This window comes from Malaya genurostris, chromosome 3 (assembly GCF_030247185.1).
Source record: "Malaya genurostris strain Urasoe2022 chromosome 3, Malgen_1.1, whole genome shotgun sequence".
NCBI classification, from domain to species: domain Eukaryota; kingdom Metazoa; phylum Arthropoda; class Insecta; order Diptera; family Culicidae; genus Malaya; species Malaya genurostris.
In genome coordinates this window covers 135,070,852-135,092,615 of record NC_080572.1, presented here as the reverse complement: position 1 = coordinate 135,092,615, position 21,764 = coordinate 135,070,852, and the positions used below count along the sequence as shown (strand labels likewise).

General features: G+C 34.2%; 1 protein-coding gene across 3 annotated transcripts in view; it reads right to left on the bottom strand.

Moving 5' to 3' along the window:
* LOC131437982 (ubiquitin-like modifier-activating enzyme ATG7) overlaps positions 1-21,764 on the bottom strand; it is a 205,978-nt gene that overhangs the window by 124,785 nt on the left and 59,429 nt on the right. Inside the window, exons 2-5 of one of the 3 annotated variants that reach the window (XM_058607704.1) lie at positions 16,611-16,806; positions 16,209-16,552; positions 15,959-16,153; positions 2,599-2,756 (exon numbers count right to left, since the gene is read on the bottom strand). The exons of 1 other annotated variant lie outside the window; for it this stretch is intronic. In XM_058607704.1, coding sequence (XP_058463687.1) covers positions 2,636-2,756; positions 15,959-16,153; positions 16,209-16,552; positions 16,611-16,806 — 856 coding nt within the window. In that variant the 3' untranslated portion in view covers positions 2,599-2,635. Of the gene's footprint in view, positions 1-2,598; positions 2,757-15,958; positions 16,154-16,208; positions 16,553-16,610; positions 16,807-21,764 lie in introns of those variants that run through there. One more of the 3 variants, XM_058607701.1, reaches the window with a different exon arrangement.

The window sequence follows — 21,764 nt, the reverse complement described above, 5'->3', positions numbered from 1 at the left end:
AAGACATCATATTAACTAGATATCCAGCTCTCACATTTCACGAACAAATCATTGGCAACATCGTTCTTAGCGAGCATGGCACCCTCAGGCGAGTTCGCATTGAATCTCATACATAGAAGTAGGGGAGAGCAATGTTAAATTCGTTTGGAGCGCACCAGAGATGCCAGGTCTGCAGATTTGTCTGTAAATCTGCAGATTTGGGATATAGTGCTTCAGGTGTCATACTTTATAGAGAAATTGATTCAGATTTACAGACCCTGTCTGCAGATATTTGAAATTTTTACCTGGCATCTCTGGCGCGCACGAATAATACGCGCCCATACAAATGACATGATATGTTGAATGTGATGCCGTGCGATGGCGTTACTGGACTGAAGACTAATTTCGCTCCAAGCTGACAGGGTCTGTTAAAATTGACTTCCTGCACGCAATTCTTGTAAAGGGCGAACAGTACTTAATGTTAAGTATTTTGTTGGCAGCGTGTATGCTAAGTATTGAGCAAGCACCAGAGAAAATAGATATTTTCTTTTATTGGGAAAATTACACAGAAATTTATTGCACAGCGTCTTTTGATAATTCTAGCAAAAAAAAGACGCTGGAAGAGTCAATTCCACAGCGGGAAACACGGCTTGTTTGAGCCCAGGGATATTTCAATTTTTGAAAATGTAATTTGTTCGGCTGTGAACCTAAAATTAATTTTTGCAATCAAATATACTTTCTTGTTTTAATAAATTTTCATTTAACTGGTGACAAATATCGATATTTATCGATAATATCGATATTGGATTGAGATATATCGATATTATCGATAACAGATTTAATTCGATATTTCCCATCTCTACTTCTGTGAAGTTACCGACTAAAAAGCTCACCTACCAAAACTCTCTCCGACCAAAATTCTCATCTTTGAAAAACTCTCTCGCAGCGAAAAGCTCAGTGGGAAAAAGCTCATCTCGATTGAAACCCTGTAAAAAATATACCCAATGGTGGGAGCCGTAGAAACTGGAAATCAACGACCAAAACGGAAATTCAACTAAAACCAATATTTCTGAAAATACAGTAATCTATTGCATGATACCAAGTATTTATATTAAAACTAGAAAGAAGTTTAGTTATGTTATTATATCTGAATTATATTTTAAATTTCAAATATTTTAATCCAGTTGAAGATCATAGGTAGGCGTCACATATATTAGAAACATACTATGTAAGACATCAAAAATACCCAAGCTGGCATATTGTTGAAAAGGTTTCTGATACATTCAGCTATCTTCAGGTGTAGTGGTTGCTCTGGGAAAAGGGTCAGAATCGAGCAGTATGCTAAAGAGTATGGGTAAGTATAGACATACTAAATTATTTCGACGAAACGACATATGAGACACCAAAAATACCCAAGCTGGTATACTGCTGAAAAGGTTTCTGATACATTTAGCTATCTTCAGGTGTAGTGGTTGCTCTGGGAAAAGGGTCAGAGTCGAACAGTATGCTGGAGAGTATGGGTAAGTATAGACATACTAAATTATTTCGATGAAACGACATATGAGACACCAAAAATACCCAAGCTGACATACTGTTGAAAAGGTTTCTGATACATTCAGCTATCTTCAGGTGTAGTGGTTGCTCTGGGAAAAGGGTCAGAATCGAGCAGTATGCTAAAGAGTATGGGTAAGTATAGACATACTAAATTATTTCGATGAAACGACATATGAGACACCAAAAATACCCAAGCTGGCATACTGTTGAAAAGGTTTCTGATACATTCAGCTATCTTCAGGTGTAGTGGGTGCTCTGGGAAAAGGGTCAGAGTCGAGCAGTATGCTGGAGAGTATGGGTAAGTATAGACATACTAAATTATTTCGATGAAACTCTTTAGCATACTGCACGACTCTGACCCTTTTCCTAGAGCAACCACTATACCTGAAGATAGCTGAATGTATTAGCAACCCTTTCAGTAGTATGCCAGCTTGGGTATTTTTGGTGTCTCATATGTCGTTTCATCGAAATAATTTAGTATGTCTATACTTACCCATACTCTCCAGCATACTGTTCGACTCTGACCCTTTTTCCAGAGCAACCACTACACCTGAAGATAGCTGAATGTATCAGAAACCTTTTCAGCAATATGCCAGCTTGGGTATTTTTGATGTCTTACATAGTATGTTTCTAATATATGTGACGCCTACCTATGATCTTCAACTGGATTAAAATATTTGAAATTTAAAATATAATTCAGATATAATAACATAACTAAACTTCTTTCTTGTTTTAATAAAAATACTTGGTATCATGCAATAGATTACTGTATTTTCAGAAATATTGGTTTTAGTTGAATTTCCGTTTTGTTCGTTGATTTCCAGTTTTTACGGTTCCCACCACTAGGATGCGAGGCGCTGCATTGGGTATATTTTTACAGGGTTTCAATCGAGATGAGCTTTTCGCTGCGAGAGAGTTTTTCAAAGAAGAGAATTTCGGTCGGTGAGAGTTTTGGTCGGTGAGCTTTTTAGTCGGTAACTTCACAGAAGTTAATTCGATGTCAATATAATTCTTTTTTTTCTTTTGTGGTGTCACTATAAGAACGGCTAAGACCACTCACGGTTCATCTTGTCAGGATACATTTCTTTTGGACTCAATTACATCAATTCAAGGGAAGTATTGTATAATGTATCGTTTTATCGGTTGTTGATAAGAATTTTATTTCCGTTTTTTTTTGTTTAATTTTATTTTCAGGTGATAGATATGTGCGAAGAATCGAGAATCTGAAATGGAAAATGATTGATAAACTGGATATGTTATGGAACAAATATATTTTACTGGAAGATGATGAAACAAAATATGGAAAATTTGCTGAAGAAAATTGAATATTATTGAAATTAACCTGGAGGAAAAATAATTTAAATATGGAAAACGAGCTATTTTGAAGAGGGCGAAAAAAAATTAGAAAATATTTACAAGGAAACAGTGAGTTTTTTAACCTATCGTCTAATCTAGATCGTTAACCGCGAACTAACACCAGTGTTCACATATTTGTTTATCTAAGTTGGGTATTTCCATAATTTTTTTTTTGTTACTTCTTACGAAGTGTTCATCTCGTCAGTTGTTCACCATTTTTCTCTAATGCTATGTGAGGTTGGAGCTCCATGTCGGTGATCAATTCCTGAAATAGGATGTTTTCCTAAAGAATTCAGCATAACGAGACAAGTCAGGCTAAAGAATCGTAGTCATTCTCACTCTAATAAAAACCGTCACCGCCTAAATACCTTCAAATTTTCGTGTTGACACTTCTGATAATAGGTCAATGTTTTGTCTGATTCATATGCTTCATAGTTTCTACTACTTTTTAGAACTGCTTCATCTTTTCGCAATCTCAAGTGACTGGTTGATGACTCATTTGAGAATCTTTTTTCGAATTGTGTTAAGTTTTGAAGTTCTCTCTCACGGTACATAGCTTGAAAAATATGTTCTAACGAACGAACTTGAAAGGTATTTACAAAAGGCAAAATATGTGACTGTGTAACAATGTGTTGCGATATGTGCATATTTAAATATCTTAACTAATGTATAAATACGGTAAAATCATAGTAAAAAGTGTTATGTTTTATTAAGAATTTATGCGCAATTGATATGATTGTAAAGAATAATGATTTTACGCGGAACATGTCAATATAAAATACTATTTATATTGGGACAACGATATTTATTTCATGTATCTCAACATACCGAACTTTTTTTCAAATAGATCATGACGTATATCAGTAAGTATATTTTGATTATTATCGCAAATCAATAACGTTGTTCTAATTGATTCAACTAATTGCAATGTCAAAAACATCTAAAACCGATTTATTTTTCAACTAACAGAATTTTGTTTTAATAACAACGCCAGTTATTTCAACTAAAATATTTGTTGAATTTGAAAGGTGCAGTTTTTGTGAAAAAACAAATATATTTTCAATTTATGTGCACGGAACCACCCGCGATCCCATTTCAACCAGAATATTAGTTGATTTTCTGAATTCGATTGGTTAAAATTTGGTACAACTAATCGATTGTTGTTTTAACTAAACTGTCATTTTTGTTTTTCGATTAGCAGAAACGATGGTTGAAACAACTAATTTAACTGTTTGAAAAAAAATGCTGTCAATTAGTGAGGACACATACCTTTCAATTTCAAAAAATATTTTAGTTGAAATAACTGGTGTTGTTATTGAAACAAAATTCTGTTAGTTGAAAAATAAATCGGTTTTATTTGTTTGTTTGTTTTGAGATCAGTAAAGATCTAAATTCTAAAAAAAATACTTCTGATTCGATCGCACGGAACGACCGAAATTAGCTCTGCGCCTAATTCGTATTACTGTTTTTGAATTAGTTGATTCTAACAACAAAATTTCCAAAATAACTATAAAATTAGTTAAAATGTAGAATTTACTGTGCTGAAAAAAACTCTTATTTTTAGAGAATGTGTTTAGTTGGCGAATATTCTGGACACAAACCAGCAATATTTCAATCCAACACGAAATTCTCATTGACAACTAATTTCGTTATTAAAATCAGAAACTTTGATTCTATTTATCTATCACCGTCATTACTGAAGGACAGCAGTGTCAAAGCAAAACAATCCATTAAAAAGCTAAAAGGGACAGTCTTGTTGAAACTGCTCGCAAATTGTTTAGATGTTTTTCGCATGTGTTACGATATATCCCTATATAATTTTCTAAACCGATATGTAAAAATGACGTAAACTGTTAGTGGATAGTGTATTTATTCAGAATTTGTGCGCACTTGAAGCGATTGTGCGTAATAATGTTTTTACGCGGAACAGTGATGTGAATTTCGAATGTTTCACTCTAATTGTGTTGAAGTTTTTTTGTATCTTCAAACCTTCCGAGCTGCGCCGTCCGGTGTACTATTTGTATTCGGTTTTTGTTTTCCGAGTGCTCAAAGTTTTCAGTGAGAATGAAGAAACAGTGATTTAGAAGAAAAAAAATTCAAAAAGATGTTTACGTTTCGTTTATGTCTTTTTCTCCAACACAACATCGTATTTATACCTGCCAATATAGAAAAGACAACCGCGTCTGAATTTTTTTCGGCAGTAGTGTGCCATCTAGTGGCTAGTAGTCATTAAGGTGTTACCGTTTCGGTGACAGGGCGCCATATAGCTGCAGATTGCAGAAGCCAATTCAACCATTCATATTGGTTGAAAACAACATTATATTTCTTTAATTCAACTAAAAAATTAGTTGACTGGATATGAAGTGTGCCTTAGCTAAGAAATGACAGTACGTTTAATTTGTGAATTCAACTAAAAAAATAGTCATTTCAACAAATATTTTATTATTATTAAGGGAATGAGAATAAAAAATCTAAATCAGCAAAAGTAAGATTTTTTTAGTTGTCTCAAAAAATAACTAACTAAAATCAGCAAATCAACTAAATTTTTCGCGAAAATGCTGATTTCGGTCGTTCCGTGCGGAAATGATTGATGTAGAAAAACGTTTTTAATCAGCAAAAGTGCCCGGAGGGGCGAGTAAATTAGCGAAATTATTAAATTTACCTGAAATGATGCCTTCAAACGGTTGAACTAAAGTTATGCACTGATAATTTTAGTCAATTTATATGAGCTTGTGTGTATCAACCGCTGGGAATTGGAATTTTGCGACGGCAATTCAAACGCGCCTTCAATCGCAGCGCGTTCTGTGCGTTTGAAACCCTTCGCTCCTGTTACTTTTATAAATTAAATTCATGTCAAAAAGCGTTTTATTGCTAATGCATGAACATCATCATCGGTAACAAACAGCTGGAAGTAAAACAGTCTGCAGGAAGTAAATAATGATCGAATTTGAAGTATAAAATTTTTGCGCATACCTGAAAGATTACGAGATGATCATTCATTAACATTTTCTAATTTGTCACCAAATCTTTTTCATCTCAAAAGAGGTTAACTTTATCACAACACCACTGTTAGATAAACACTTGTTATCATAAAATTCTCAAATCGAATGAACACAATTTCACCAAACGCTTTAACCATCGATGTTGTTTTCATTGACATTTTGAAGCGACGCGAACAGATTTCAACTAAAAAAGTTGTTGATTTTGCATTGCAATTATTGTTTTGCTTTCAACTGTCTCCGGCATTTGACAGCATTCAAAACAACATATTTTTCAACTACTTGAATATATGCAAATCAAAAACCATTTTGGTTGAATCAAAAAGAAATTAGTTAAATCAACTATCGCAAAAATCAAAAACTGCGATATCGCAATTTTATGATCGAAGGGTTCTCCGTGTGAGTTTTTCATGTTGTACAAAGTTTTTCATCTTTAAAAACTACACTTCATCTTTAAAAACTACACAACTACGCAGGAAGGTGCAGATTAAACAGCTTACATATTAAACTAATTCAAAAGAGCTTTCATACCGTGGTTGAATTACTCGTCTGCAGGCGAGATATGTTCTTTTCAAATACCCTTGTCCTTGACATTTGCAATGATAAGGTTCATTGTATATCAGATCAGATTTCAGTATATATTCTTTACCATGGACTCTCACAATAAAAGGTTTTTATGGACATCGAAGTCCACAAATAGAAAAGTTTAGTAATAATTATAGACGTTTTTTGAAAGTAACTGTCCGACGTTTTTTGAAAGTGAGATAAGAAGCCACGACTTTGAAAAAAGGCAATCATCATGTCGAATTACGTTATGTCATTTTTTGGTAAGTTTTGCCTTTCTCTATAGAAAGGTATTAGAATTGCTGGAAAAACCGACTTTCGAACGGAGCCTCGGAGACCCATAGTGTTATATACCATTCGACTCAGTTCGACGAGATCGAAAAATGTCTGTGTGTGTATGTGTGTATGTGTATGTGTGTGCACTTTTCGAAGATATTTGAACGCGCTCAATTTTCTCAGAGATGGCTGAACCGATTTTAACAAACTTGGGCTGGTTTGAAAGCTACTGTCGGGCCATTGATCAAGTTCAAAGATCAAATAGCTGTGACTTTTGGTTCCGGAGATATGATTGTATAAGTGACGTAACCGACAAAAAGCGTTGTATTTGAACGCGCTCAATTTTCTAAGAGATTGATGAACCGATTTTAACAAACTTGGGCTCGTTTGAAAGCTACTGTCGGACCATTGATCAAGTTCGAAGATCAAATGGCTTTGACTTTTGGTTCCGGAGATATGATTGTATAAGTGACGTAACAGACAAAAAGCGTTGTGTTTGAACGCGCTCAATTTTCTCAGAGATGGCTGATCCGATTTTAACAAACTTGGGCTCGTTTGAAAGCTACTGTCGGGCCATTGATCAAATTCGAAGATCAAATGGTTGTGACTTTTGGTTCCAGATATATGATGGTATAAGTGACGTAACCGACAAAACACGTTGATTTTTACCGCTCTTATATATAAGGGTGCCAAAATTTTGGGATCACCTTTATTTTCGTTAAGTTCTAGTGCTCAAAAGTTTAAGCACCTCGAAAAAAGCCTTCATGCAAAATTTGACCTAAATCGGACATGCTTAAGGGGTGCTGCCCGGTGGTAAAGGTTTGACAATTTTCGATCTTGAAAAAGCACCATAGGGGGGAGTACATGAAATTTCTAAAATCGAAAATTTTTTTTGAGGCTGAAGCTCTTAAAACTGCATGAAACATCGAAATTTAGTGTCATCTCAAAAAAAAATTTTTTTGAAAAAATCAACTTTCTGGGACTTTTCTAAGTCCCAAAAAGTCGACTTTTTCAAAAAAATTTTTTTTCGAGATGACACTAAATCTCGACGTTTCATGCAATTCTAAGCCTTTGGCATCAAAAATTTTTTTTCGATTTCGAAAATTTCATGTACTCCCCTCTATGGTGATTTTTCAAGATATATGAAAATTCCACTAAGTGGACTAAGAAGGCTTTTATAGATTAGCATCACTGATTACAAATAGGCAACGCAAATGTCAAGCACTAGTTTGGAAAAATGATGCTGACTGTGTGACATAAACACTGAAGCATGCTTTTGTGAACTACTCGAATCAATCTGAATCAATTGGTGACAAAATTAGTATCCAAAATTATTTAATAAAAGTATGAAACATATTTTCATGAGACTGTTATGAAAACAGAGAAAGGCATTATCACACCACTAGGTGGATTAAGAAGGGTTTTTTTTCTATAGAAAAGCTCTGCGGATAGATATCCTCTATTCATCAATTAAAGTGGAGATCGATGAACGCTTGCTATATTGTACTGTTCATAATGATTAAGAAGTTTCTTTTATACACACGGAACGACCGAATTCAGCATCTTCGCGAAAAATTTAGTTGATTTGCTGATTTTAGTTAGTTATTTTTTGAGACAACTAAAAAAATCTTACTTTTGCTAATTTAGAGTTTTTATTCTCATTCCCTTAATAATAATAAAATATTTGTTGAAATGACTATTTTTTTTAGTTGAATTCACAAATTAAACGTGCTGCCATTTCTTAGCTTAGGCACATTTCATTTCCATTCAACTAATTTTTTAGTTGAATTAAAGAAATAAAATGTTGTTTTCAACCAATATGAATGGTTGAATTGGCTTCTGCAATCTGCAGCTATATGGCGCCCTGTCACCGAAACGGTAACACCGTAATGACTACTAGCCACTAGATGGCACACTACTGCCGAAAAAATTTCAGACGCGGTTGTCTTTTCTATATTGGCAGGTATAAATACGATGTTGTATTTAAGAAAAAGACATAAACGAAACATAAACATCTTTTTGAATTTTTTTCTTCTAAATCACTGTTTTCTTCATTCTCACTGATAACTTTTAGCACTCGGAAAACAAAAACCGAATGCAAGTAGTACACCGGACGGCGCAGCTCGGAAGGTTTGAAGATACAAAAAAACTTCATCACAATTAGAGTGAAACATTCGAAATTCACTTCACTGTTCCGCGTAAAAACATTATTACGCACAATCGCTTCAAGTGCGCACAAATTTTTTATAAATACGATTTCCACTAACAGTTTACGACATTTTTACATATTGGTTTAGAAATTTAAATAAAGATATATCGAACACATGCGAAAAACATCAAAACAATTTTCAAGCAGTTTTAATAAGACTGTCCTTTTTACCTTTTTAATGGATTGTTTTGCTTTGACACTTCTCATGAGTTTTTGGCTAATAAACTTGTTAATAATACCCATTTCAGTTTTGTTTTCTTTGTGCTGTCCTTCAGTAATGATGGTGATAGATAAATAGAAACAAATGTTCTGATTTTAATAACAAAATTAGTTGTCAATGAGAATTTCGTGTTGGATTGAAATATTGCTGGTTTGTGTCCAGGATATTCACCAACTAAACACATTCTCTAAAAATAAGAGTTTTTTCAGCAAAGTAAATTCTTAATTTTAACTAATTTTATAGTTATTTTGGAAATTTTGTAGTTAAAATCAACTAATTCAAAAACAGTAATACGAATTAGGCGCAGAGCTAATTTCGGTCGTTCCGTGCAGATGTCGAAAGTAATATACACGCGAGCAATCCAGATCACTTACGAATCCGGGATCCCATGAATTGGTAATTAGTTTCTTTGGATCCTTTGGTTACAAATATTCGTGAATGGCCAAAACAGTCCAAGAAGAATCTGTCGAACGATGCTAAGAGTCTTTTAGTTGGTTAAGAACATTATCAGCTATCATAAAATAAATACAAATAATTAAAAAATGAGTTTTGATAATACTTATTTCTACCAGAAGATGACATAACTTAATTCGATTTGATGATGGCTTTTTTAAAAATCTTGACAAAACAGTTACTAAACTATTCAATTTATAGACTTCAATGTGCAAAAAAAATCATATTTTGTGGCAAGTACCATAGTAATGAATATATACTGAAATCTGATCTGAAATACAATGAACCTACTCATTGCAAATGTCAAGGACAAGGATATTTGAAATGAACATATCTCGCCTGCAGACGATCGCAGACTTGTAACTCAACCACGGTACCTGCACCTTCCTGCGCCTTTTGATAATAGACAAGTTTGAAATTCATAAAAAACATGAAAAATTGCTCTATTTCAATAAACTGAAATGATAGCAACATAGTATGTTTGAGAAAGTTGTGTAGTTTTTAAAGATGAAAAACTTTGTACAACATGAAAAACTCATATAAATGGAAAATATATGTGTTTTCTTACAAAAACTGGTTTTTGGACACCCTTTTCAGAAAATACATTATATCATGAATTACAATCAGGTTACGGGAATAGTAGCTTCAGCAAACTTGTTTGAAAAAACTTTCTGCTCAACTTTTTCAAAGTAACTTAGCCCCTATGTTGGCCCTGAGCTAAACTAAAATTTTTATCTCACTTTTAGGAGAATTAATCACATAAATAAAATTTGCCAAAAGATGGCGTCTATTATTCTGAGCAACTTTGCTGAAGATACCGTACCTCGAAAGCCACGTTTTTAATGAGTTATCAATTAAGGCCATCGTCCAAGTACCATGCGCGCGGGTGGTTTTAGGAAATTTTCGATGGAAATTTCGAAAAATTTGACAAAACCAAAAACATACAGACCTTTGAAATACTTTTATCTCTCTACAGGGTGAAAATGGCAGGAAAATTCGGAGGATTTTACGAGTCTTATCAAAAATAGCGCTGAAAAAATGAGCTTTTTTTGTAATTTTTCACAATTATTTGAAAAAATAATTCGATGGAATGAAATTTTTTTTTCAAAAATAACCTCTTGCTGGCAACAAGGATCACATTCGGACACATTTTTGGAAAACCTTTTCACGCTTTTCATGGAAAATCAACGAATTTCATATAACCGATTTCGTGGAAATTTTTGAAATTCGTGGATTTTCTATGAAAAGCGTGAAAAAGTTTTCCAAAAATGTGTCCGAATGTAATCTGTGTATCCATAATAAAGTTTATTTGAAAAAAAAAGTTTATGTCATCGCTTTATTTTTCCAGATAATTGTGAAAGATAACAAAAACACTCATTTTTCAGAGCTATTTTTGATAAGACTTGGAAAATCCTTCGAATTTTCCAGCCATTTTCACCCTGTAGATAGATAAATGTATTTCAAAGGTCTGTATGTTTTTGGTTTTGGAAAATTTTTCGAAATTTTCATCGAAAATTTCCTAAAACCACCCGCGCGCATGGTACTTGGACGATGGCCTTAAGAGTGTAAAATTGCGCTCTTGAACCACTGTGCACTGGCTGGTCGAGTCGGGATAGTATTTGTACACAAAAAGCAATAAGATTCTAGCAAACTGCTGTAACGTGAAACAAGGTTGTTGTTTGGCATGTTCATAGGTGTATTAGTATCTCCCATAATGTAACATGCTTTGTTATTTTTTGCTTTTGAAAGCCATATTTCCAACAGCTCAAGAAATCGACTCGAATCAAAAGCGGGAGGTCTATAAATACCAATGATATCTGAGCTGTATCCGTTTTTGTTGATTTCAACACGAATTGTATGTAGACCATCGACAACCTCATTTTACAGTAAATTTTGTTCTATATTTTCACTGACGAACATTGCCAATCCTCCGTGTGAACAAGCCTTGCATGAAAAAATGGCAGAATAACCAGGAATCTTGTAAATTGAACTATTGCCATCTTTGAGCCACGTTTCGCCAATGACGATTATATCAATATTTGAATCGCATTGGGTCAAAAAATATTCACTAACACCACTCACCCTCTACCTGACCATATGTATTTAAAATTGACAGCTTCCTGAGCTCCTCTCAATTCTTTCAGAAGTTCAAGAGAGAGCGGTGTCAGTTCGTCACGAATTGAAATATTTGTGGGTCTTCCATTTAGTAGTAATGAGCTTTGTATCAACATTGACTGCATTTTTATCAACAGTTTCATCTCCAGTGATTTGATTTTTAAAAACAATTCTAATTGGGATTAGCGAGTTAGAAGATTTGTTCGACTCAAATAACGGAGTCAGATTCTAACGTCATACCAATTAGTTCCAATGTTTTCGTTGCTATTGCAGAAATATTTTCACTGGGAAGCACCGGTATGCCAATGACAACTTGACATTGTCCCCGACAGCCAGTCTATTTGCCTTATCAACATTTCCTTCTAACTCGTGCATAATTCCACAAAGGTTAGCATTTGACTGTTTCAACGTTTGAAGAAAGAAATTTCCTTCAAGTTTTCGTTTTCAACTTTTATTTCGTTAAAATCCGTTAAAATATCATCGAACTTAGAGGAAAGAAAATCTTGTGAAGCTTCTATTGTCGTAGTTAGTTGTTTGACTTCCATCCGAACACTATTCATATCACTAGCAACCGCACTAGAGATCGATTTTTTTAACTGAGCGGTAAGATCGGCAATCATTGACGTGTTACTGTTCTTCATGTCCATCATGCGTTGGTAAGTAGCAGAGCAATCAGCCGAGCAAAAAAAACGGCATTTCTCTGGCTCGTCTGATCGCATTTCCAATTATATTGCGGCACTTGAAGTGCACGCTAGATAAACATTATAAACATGTCAACAATTTGTTTTCGTCAATTTTTTTTTGTTACAAACAACATAAAGTAACTCACTATCTGCCATCACTGCCTAAATGAGAAATCGAGATAGTATAGAAAATGAAGCTTAATGTCAATGCAGTAGATACAAACAAGCACACAAAATCAGCTGTATTGATCGACAAAAGTACTTATCAATAGGTAACTATTACAGGGTAGGACGCTTATTATAGTAATAGATATCGCACAGCGCCGTCACAAAATAATATGAGCAATTCCAGGAATGAGTAGACGAAAAAGTGACAAGAATTTTTTCAAATCGTTATAACTCGGAAATCGTTAATCGTACAAAAATTGCGTCCAGGAAGAAGTTGTACGGAATCAATAGGGCAGTCTAAAAAAAATTTACACTGAAAAAAATGATTTTTTTCTCAATAATTTCAAAATGAACCAAAAAAATTAAATTAAAAATACAACAGGGTTTCGATTTTTTTAAAATAATTTTTATTTTAAAGCTCTTATTAAAACCTACAGATTGATGACCATCCCATCCGTGCCTTTTGAAAAATGAAGAAGTTACAGCTAAAACAATTTACAGATTTATTCGAAATTTCAGGTTCCCATTGAAAGATAACCATTTAAACAGTAGAAAATTATTCTACAGGTTAAAGGCAATAAATTTGTTCATGATATCCTTTCTTCTAAAAGAAGCTGTTCTTGAGATACTTGGATATTTAATTATTACACCATTTTTTATATTTCCATGAATTATTTATTTGCTTGCTATATCTACAATTATTATATGTATATATCTACAATTTTAACATTACGATCGTATAACTTTCCTTAGAAGCCCGCCTACGACAGCGACCACAAATGCTTAACTTGGTATGCAATTTAACCTTGCACTTTTTAGTTTACAATTTTCCAATTATGGTTTCTGTTAATTGGAAAAATTTTCCGGAACACACAAAACCAGGAAAAGGTTTACAACACTTTGGGAAACCCACATTGTAGTATTGTAACTGTTTCGAAAGAGATTTGTTATAAACTGATATCTGTTCTACGATGCATAGCTATTTATATGTGAAACAGTTAGAATTTAGGTAAGCAATTCGCCGGTACGTACGTTGGTTGTAAACAGTAGGTAGTCAACTGGCATACCTCTTTGATTCTACATGTGTTTATTCGTTTTGACGTAGTTACGTTAGTTCTGATTATCTTTCAACGAGAACTTGAAATTTCGAATATATCTGTAAATTGTTTTAGCTGTAACTTCTTCATTTTTCAAAAGGCACGGATAAGATAGCCATCAATCTGTAGGTTTCAATGAGAGCTTTAACACAAAAACTATTAAAAAAAAAATTAAAAACTCTGATTTTTTTAATTTAATTTTTTTGGTTCATTTTGAAATTATTGAGAAAAAAATTAGAAATTAGAGTGCTCAATCGATTCCCTACAACTACTTCCTGAACGCCATTTTTGTACAATTAACAGTTTCCGAGTTACAACGATTTGAAAAAGATAATTTTTGTGAAATGCAAAAATACATACGCCATTTTTAAAAATCAGTCGTGAGTCGGATTGACTTCTCCATCGGTTCAAAACTTATGGTTTGCCATACTGAAGCCATGTGCAAAGTGTCATCCAAATTCGAGAAGGTCGAGTCTGATGATCTGCTAAGCATTTCTGGAATTGCTCAATATAAAAAAGTGAAAAATATATGTATACATAAATTAAAAACAATTCTATCATTTCATGCAAACAAAACACCCGTTCGCTACTCGATCGATAAAAACGATCAATCGACCAAAAGTCTACTCTCATTGCTTCAGCTTAGATCGCTTCTTCGTGAGATTTCCTCTCGAAGACAGCTGACACCACAAATGAACACGCAGACACAATGCTTTTGTTGTGTGCCAGACGGTTACAGCGAGGCACGTTAGCACTACTGTACTTACCGCCTCAGCCAAAAAAGTATGCTCTACCAGAGCAGAACAGATGACATGCAATCTATTGGCTGTATAGACACATGAGACTGCTGCCCTATCAAGACCACCACACCACACACTCACGCGGACTGCGGTATAATTAATGTGTACCAAACAGTTGTACTAAGGACACGTGGGATCAACACACTGACAATTTTTTACGGCACGATTTGAAGGCAGACACAGTAGCGCAGTGCAGCACAATAGAATATTTTTGGTACCGACGCCAAACACACCACCACCATAAAAGCGAACCACTTTAATTCCCCTGCAATAATCACAAACTAAATGCTGCTTTTATCGATACTATACACAACCAATCTCTATGCACTCGTATGAAACTAACGAATAAGCTTATTGAAGGATGCACTTATTCCAATTTTTAACAAAAAAAAACACAGATTTGTAATTTTTGTGGCAGCCGATTCAGAGTGTACAGAACCATTGCATGGCTGGTGCTACGATCTTACTGACACTACGAATCCTTCGTAGTGTAAACGTATGTATCAACCGTATAACAGCGTTGCCAAAAAAGTGATTTGTGTTAGCGGGAAGCGAAGTACATCTTTCACTATCGCAAACACCATGACTGGAAAGGTGTATTTTCAAGTGTCTTCGAGAGCGGCTTTTCTCTATCCCTAGTAAGGCAAATGATGTCGATTTCATACAGAAAGATATGATCCCCTAAAAAACTGTGCCCAACAGAAAAAATAGGGCCATTATGAAGAAGTACCTTCAAAGTGAAGAATATAAATAAATTTCAAAAGCGTGGGTTAAATATGTTAAAAGCTGTTAATTTTGAGGTCATGGCAAACCTTTTGGCTGGAGTTTAGGCCAAGTTTTGCGAATTCAGATATTAAGGTGAATGGCATTAAATGAATGATACCAAAACTCAGTTTAAATGTTTCTTTTTACTCCCTGAAAATTTGGTAATAATCGGATTATAACTCGAATTTTGAGAATGATTTTTATGGGTGCGGATTTCAAACGGTGCTTCGATTTTTTAAAAGCATTCCAACTCCTGAATTAATGTTGATGACATTACATTCTCTATCCCTAGTAAGGCAAATGATGTCGATTTCATACAGAAAGATATGATCCCCTAAAAAACTGAGCCCAACAGAAAAAATAGGGCCATTATGAAGAAGTACCTTCAAAGTGAAGAATATAAATAAATTTCAAAAGCGTGGGTTAAATATGTTAAAAGCTGTTAATTTTGAGGTCATGGCAAACCTTTTGGCTGGAGTTTAGGCCAAGTTTTGCGAATTCAGATATTAAGGTGAATGGCATTAAATGAATGATACCAAAACTCAGTTTAAATGTTTCTTTTTACTCCCTGAAAATTTGGTAATAATCGGATTATAACTCGAATTTTGAGAATGATTTTTATGGGTGCGGATTTCAAACGGTGCTTCGATTTTTTAAAAGCATTCCAACTCCTGAATTAATGTTGATGACGTATATTATTGAATCAAAAAATTTACTTACATAAACGGATCCATTATCTTGGACATGTCTGCTATACGAGTGACGAATTTTCCACTTTCGTTAGCTTCCCATCCAATCCAAGTCGCTTGTTCTACATCGAACTCATAATCAGACATTTGTATTCGATGGACAATGCTATCCATAACATCTTCTTTAACACGGATTATGTTGATAACTTCTTTCTTTAAAATTGGACTGAAAAAACCATGCAGTTTTATTTGTTTTGTAATATTAACTCAACGATGCAAACCACGTAATAAATATATATCCCAAAAACTGGCGCAATAACCAACTAGGATTCTCATCGGTGGAATACTCGATACAACAGAAGTAAGCCGATTTTAAATCCATGTAGCACAAATTCTTTCTTTTATCGTTATGTGCTATTACATCAGTTATCTTAAATATAACATTAGAGTTCACATCATACAAAAAAAATAAATCTCTAGTTTTTTTCAACTCTGTTTCAAAATTAATTATTATTTGTTCAGTGAATAAGGACGACAGTGATGATCTTTGTTCAGGGCATTTATAGACAACATCACGTAGTACTGGAAATGCGAACCAATAATAATATTTATGAGTTTTGCAATCCTGTGGAATAGTATACAAGTCAATAGAATTTAATACTACATGTTCTTTGAGTTATTACCGCGAATGAGAAAATTACAAACATTATCAATTGAGAACAGCTATACAATTTATTCTGCGACAGAAGATTTTGATAATACTTAGTGCATATACTTTTAAGAACATTAGTTTTGTCAACTGATTTAAATTCTTCAATCGTATTTTTGTTCAACAGAAGACCTTCACAGCGATGATGAAAAGATGCAGAGCTCGTTTCTCTGAAAACGAAACATAATAAATACTGATTAATATATGTATATATATATATATATATATATATATATATATATATATATATATATATATATATATATATATATATATATATATATATATATATATATATATATATATATATATATATATATATATATATATATATATATATATATATATATATATATATATATATATATATATATATATATGTGTGTGTGTGTGTGTGTGTGTGTATATTATTAATTTATATTTGTATTTTAGACGATAGTCCTCAACCGAACATAAGACAAATTAATATTATCCATTTCGACTACGTGACCACTGTTGCTTTTTCCTTTAAAGGTCCTAATGTACAAAGCCACAAATTCCGCAAAAAAAAAATGTTGCCAATGATTTGTTCGGGAAATGTGTGAGCTGGATATCTTGTTGAAATTATGTCTTTTATCATGTTATAATGACGTCACGATGCAGAAAAAAACATTTCTTTAAAATGTATTTTCAACACGAATTTCCAAATCATCAAGACCATACACGAGAGTACCTCAAAAGGCCGAAATACATAGAGCAGAAACAAACTACACAAACTCAATTATTAATGTCAATTTATATGAAGTTTCGGAAAATATTTAAGTGAATTTTAATCGTCCGAATTATTTTTATATCTTATGCCAAATGACCTTTATACCAAATGACCGTATGCCTATCCACCGTTATGCAAAATGGTGTGTATGCCAAATATCTCTATGCCAAATGACCTTTATGCCAGTTGACCGTATGCCTAATGACCGTCGGCGAAGTGACCATACACCGTAATGAACACTCCATCTCCAGCACTTATCGTACAACAACTAAAAGAAACTAAACATATTGGCTTATATTCACCTATACTACCCATACTTGCATATCAGTCCCATATCGATTTTCGCCAATATTGAGAATGCAATCTATCTTCAATATACTTTCAGAAATTGTAGTAAAAGTTGAGGATTTGTTCATTAAAATGTGAAAAAAATATCAACTCATATCTGTCCCATATGCAAAGTACCCGCATATCAGTCCCATTCAGTGCAAATTTAGAATAATTTCATTGGTTGCAATATTGGAATAGCAAAGGTGTATTACCGATATTACATGTAATAATACCATGATTAACCATTAGGTAGCACAACAAATCGAAAAATTGGAAAATAAAATTTTAATCGTCTTTTTCTCGACTTGCCGATTTTCCATATGGGACTGACATGCAAGTATGGGCAGTATAGCGAAGCATAAAAGGATTTTTTAAATGTTTTAATTATTTAAACCTGCCAGTGCTTTACTTAACACAGTAATCCAAGAAATTTCGTTCACGACAGCATTATTTAATCTTCTGCAGCCATTCAGTCATCGGCACGGAAATACACCTTTACTTGGGAGTTCCTATTTTTGTGACCTTTTACGACATGGAACAGGAAACGAGTGGATCAATTCTTGAATGAAATAATTCCGCCGGATGCCACACGGCTTGACACGGGTGGACTTATACCACCCGGTCAACTTCCATGAGTGGCCCAGCAGTTGTTCTCTGACAGTTTTCGTAATGCCTACTGTGGAATTTTCTTTTCTTTACATAATACTCAGATTTACTGCGACATTAACTGTTCCAAAAATATAGCAGCATAATATATAATTATAATTATATAAATACAACCTTCTTACATAAACCTATTTACTCAATTTGTGTCTTTCTCATATAGAAAGGTTATGCAATCACTGTGAAAACCGGCTGGTGAATCAGCAGATACATCACTGATACTGCAAACCTATTCTCGTCATTCTTACAAAGTGTGCTTAGTAATAACCCACCACCCTTGACAGAATCGTACTTGAGCGACCTGTCCCACTACAATCTCAACATACCACGCATAGTTTTCAGTCAACAAGAACTTATGCGAAGGCTGCTGTCTTTTGATGATTCAAAAGGTGCAGGCGCTGACGGATTACCACCTTCCTTCATCAGAAATTGCGCAGCCTCTCGTGCTTCTCCGGGTTCTCTGATTTTCAACCAATCTCTCAGCGACTGTGTCTTTCCGACTGCATGGAAAACTGCATAAATAACTCCGATTCACCGAAGTGGTAACATTCCCGATGTAAGTAATTACCGATCGATCCAATTCTCAGCTGCCTACCAAAAATACTCGAAAGCATGTTGCATGATATCATGTCCTGTCAGCTTGGAGCGAAATTTTGGCGCACACGAATTTGACATTTTTCCGATACTTCTATGTGCGAGAATGGTATGGAGGAGAGATGGTCGGGTCTCGGGTATTTTACCCGAAACCCGACCCGTACCCGACGGGTTTTTGGTCAGGTACAAGTAAAAATTTTTATTTTCTGTCGGGTACGGGTAAAAAAATTTACTGCTAACACGGGTACGGGTCGGGTAAAAAAATTTTCTTCTCACTCGGGAATGGGTAAATATTTTTTTCTGATCGATTACCCGACCATTTGTACTTCACATAAATATATTTACACGTTGACGAGAATTTTTTATTGCAAAACAGTTCTTCCGAAAATAAACATAGTTACGTGAAAAGTTATGTGAATATTTTTCACCCTACTTTTTTATAACATATTTAATAATACACACTGCCTTAGCTCTAAGATGTTGCGGTCAGACCCTACTTTTCACGTAGGTTTTAATGGACTGCCATTTTAAAGCTGTTTAATTCACAATCCAGTAAAATTTATTTGATTCATATATAAAATGTAGTGTAGTACTCATATCACACTCAGATACCAGAAACCTGTTATTTTATATAAAGGTTGGAGATTTTCAAAATTTTCATATAAATCATTAGGATTCTAACCATAAAAACATGAACATTTATTTCAGAAAATCTGCATAGAAGTTCTTCTAATTCTTCACTTCTGGGTGGTGTCACCTCACTTGAAATGACACCGATTGATGGCACAGCAAGTTGGGCTATATATAAAATCTCGATACGTGACAACGTGGACTCGCAAAAGTACGGGTGAAAATCTTCTCTCGCGAAATACTCAAATTTTCACCGTGATCACTCGTTGAGGGTTCCACCGGAGGTGGTACAGAAGTTCAATGGCTGTAAAAACCACCAGCTACCGTTAACATAGTGGGTGTGGGTTTGTGAGGCTTACAAAACGGGCATATTTAACAGATTAATTTAAATCAAAATCATAATTCATTTTGCTTTGTAGTAAAAAAATGCAACCAAAAAAAAATTCTTACGATGATTCAAACTACTTACTTTTGAAGGACTCACTGTTCACCATTTTCAAAATTGAATTTTTCACATCGGGAATACGCGTACATAATTTGATGTTTGCTCAATTCTCGTAAACGAACCGATGATACTCTATCCATTTTAGGGGATGTTCGCATAACACTCACTTGCGTCACGTATAATATTCCATTTGACATTTGGAACCATTTTACGTGATTTTTCAAGTGATTCGAATGTTTATTTGTGTGTCAAGATAATGAGCACGCTTACTTGTGGTTCTAAATAATTGGATCAAAAGTCGCACTGTTTCGTAAAAACCATACCTATTCAAAATTGAATACAACGGGTATTACGACATTTTGGGTAAATATACTTCTCGAAAAATTTGAGTAGATATTACTCCCTTTTGTTGACATTTGTAAATGAGTATAAAGTACCAAAGACATTGGAAATCTATTCATGCTTCACAGTGTATTTATATGTTTAAATGTAAACAAGAATTTTAATGTAAGTAAAATACCAACTAGAGCCTGATACGGTTCGCTATCTAAAACACCTTATTTTTTCCATCCTGAATTTTCGTAAAATTTTTACTGCTCAATTGGGTCGGGTACGGGTGCAGGTAATTTTTAATCGGGTACGAGTAATTTTTTTTATTATTGATCGGGTACGGGTAATTTTTTTAATTTTTAATCGGGTACGGGTAATTTTTTTGCTGATCACTCGGGTACGGGTCGGGTTCGGGTATAAGAATTTGTATACCCGACCATCTCTAGTATGGAGGTAAACTATAGGAAATGTAATGTCGTAACATTCTCTCGTGTGCGTTCTTCGATTGCTTCCGACTATAAAATCTCACCTCTAATCATCGAACGAGTTTTCGTTATAAATATCTCGGTGTTTATTTGGAAAGCAAATTTCGGCGTTTATTTGGATAGTAATTTTCGGAGCACGTTGCACTAACCACAGCTAAAGCCTTCTCGATACTGGGTTTCACTCGTCGAAATACTCTGACCTTCGAAAATGTGTATTGTCTAAAAACTCTGTATTGTTCAGTTGTCCGCAGCATCTTAGAATATGCCGCTCCAGTACGGTCACCGTATCACATTGTACATATCAAGAGAATTGAAAGCGTTCAAAAGTGTTTTATACGCTACGCTTTACGTCTGTTACCTTGGTCCTATCCACTTCATCTTCCTCCCTACGAAGATCGTTGTCGATTTATTCAACTGCCAACACTGGAAATCAGTAGAAAAACATTGCAGTGTCTTCTCAATTTCTGGTTTGATGTGCGATGGAAGTGACTGTTTTAGAGTAGCCGTTCCCGTTTTTGACCATTTTCAATGTTCCAATCCACTTGACTAAAAAATATTTGTTGTCGTTTTGCCCGGAAGATGAAGTGATATTCTTTCGAAACGTCGGCCTTTAACGCAAAATAAATATTTAGTAAAGAAACACTTGGCCAAAAAGTCATCTTTTTAATAGATGAAATTTATCGCAGACCATATATGAATATAATATGATACATCGAGAGCACTATTTGCAAGTATGCATGCTCGAGGCATTTCACGTGAATTAGTCAAACCGTTTTGTTGAAGGCAACGAAGACTGGGTTTAATAACTTTCAAACGTAGAAGTTTCGCTTTTAGAAATATGGTTCTTGAAATAAAATCATAGATGCTTTACCTACGTACGTTTATGTTGGAGATTAATTT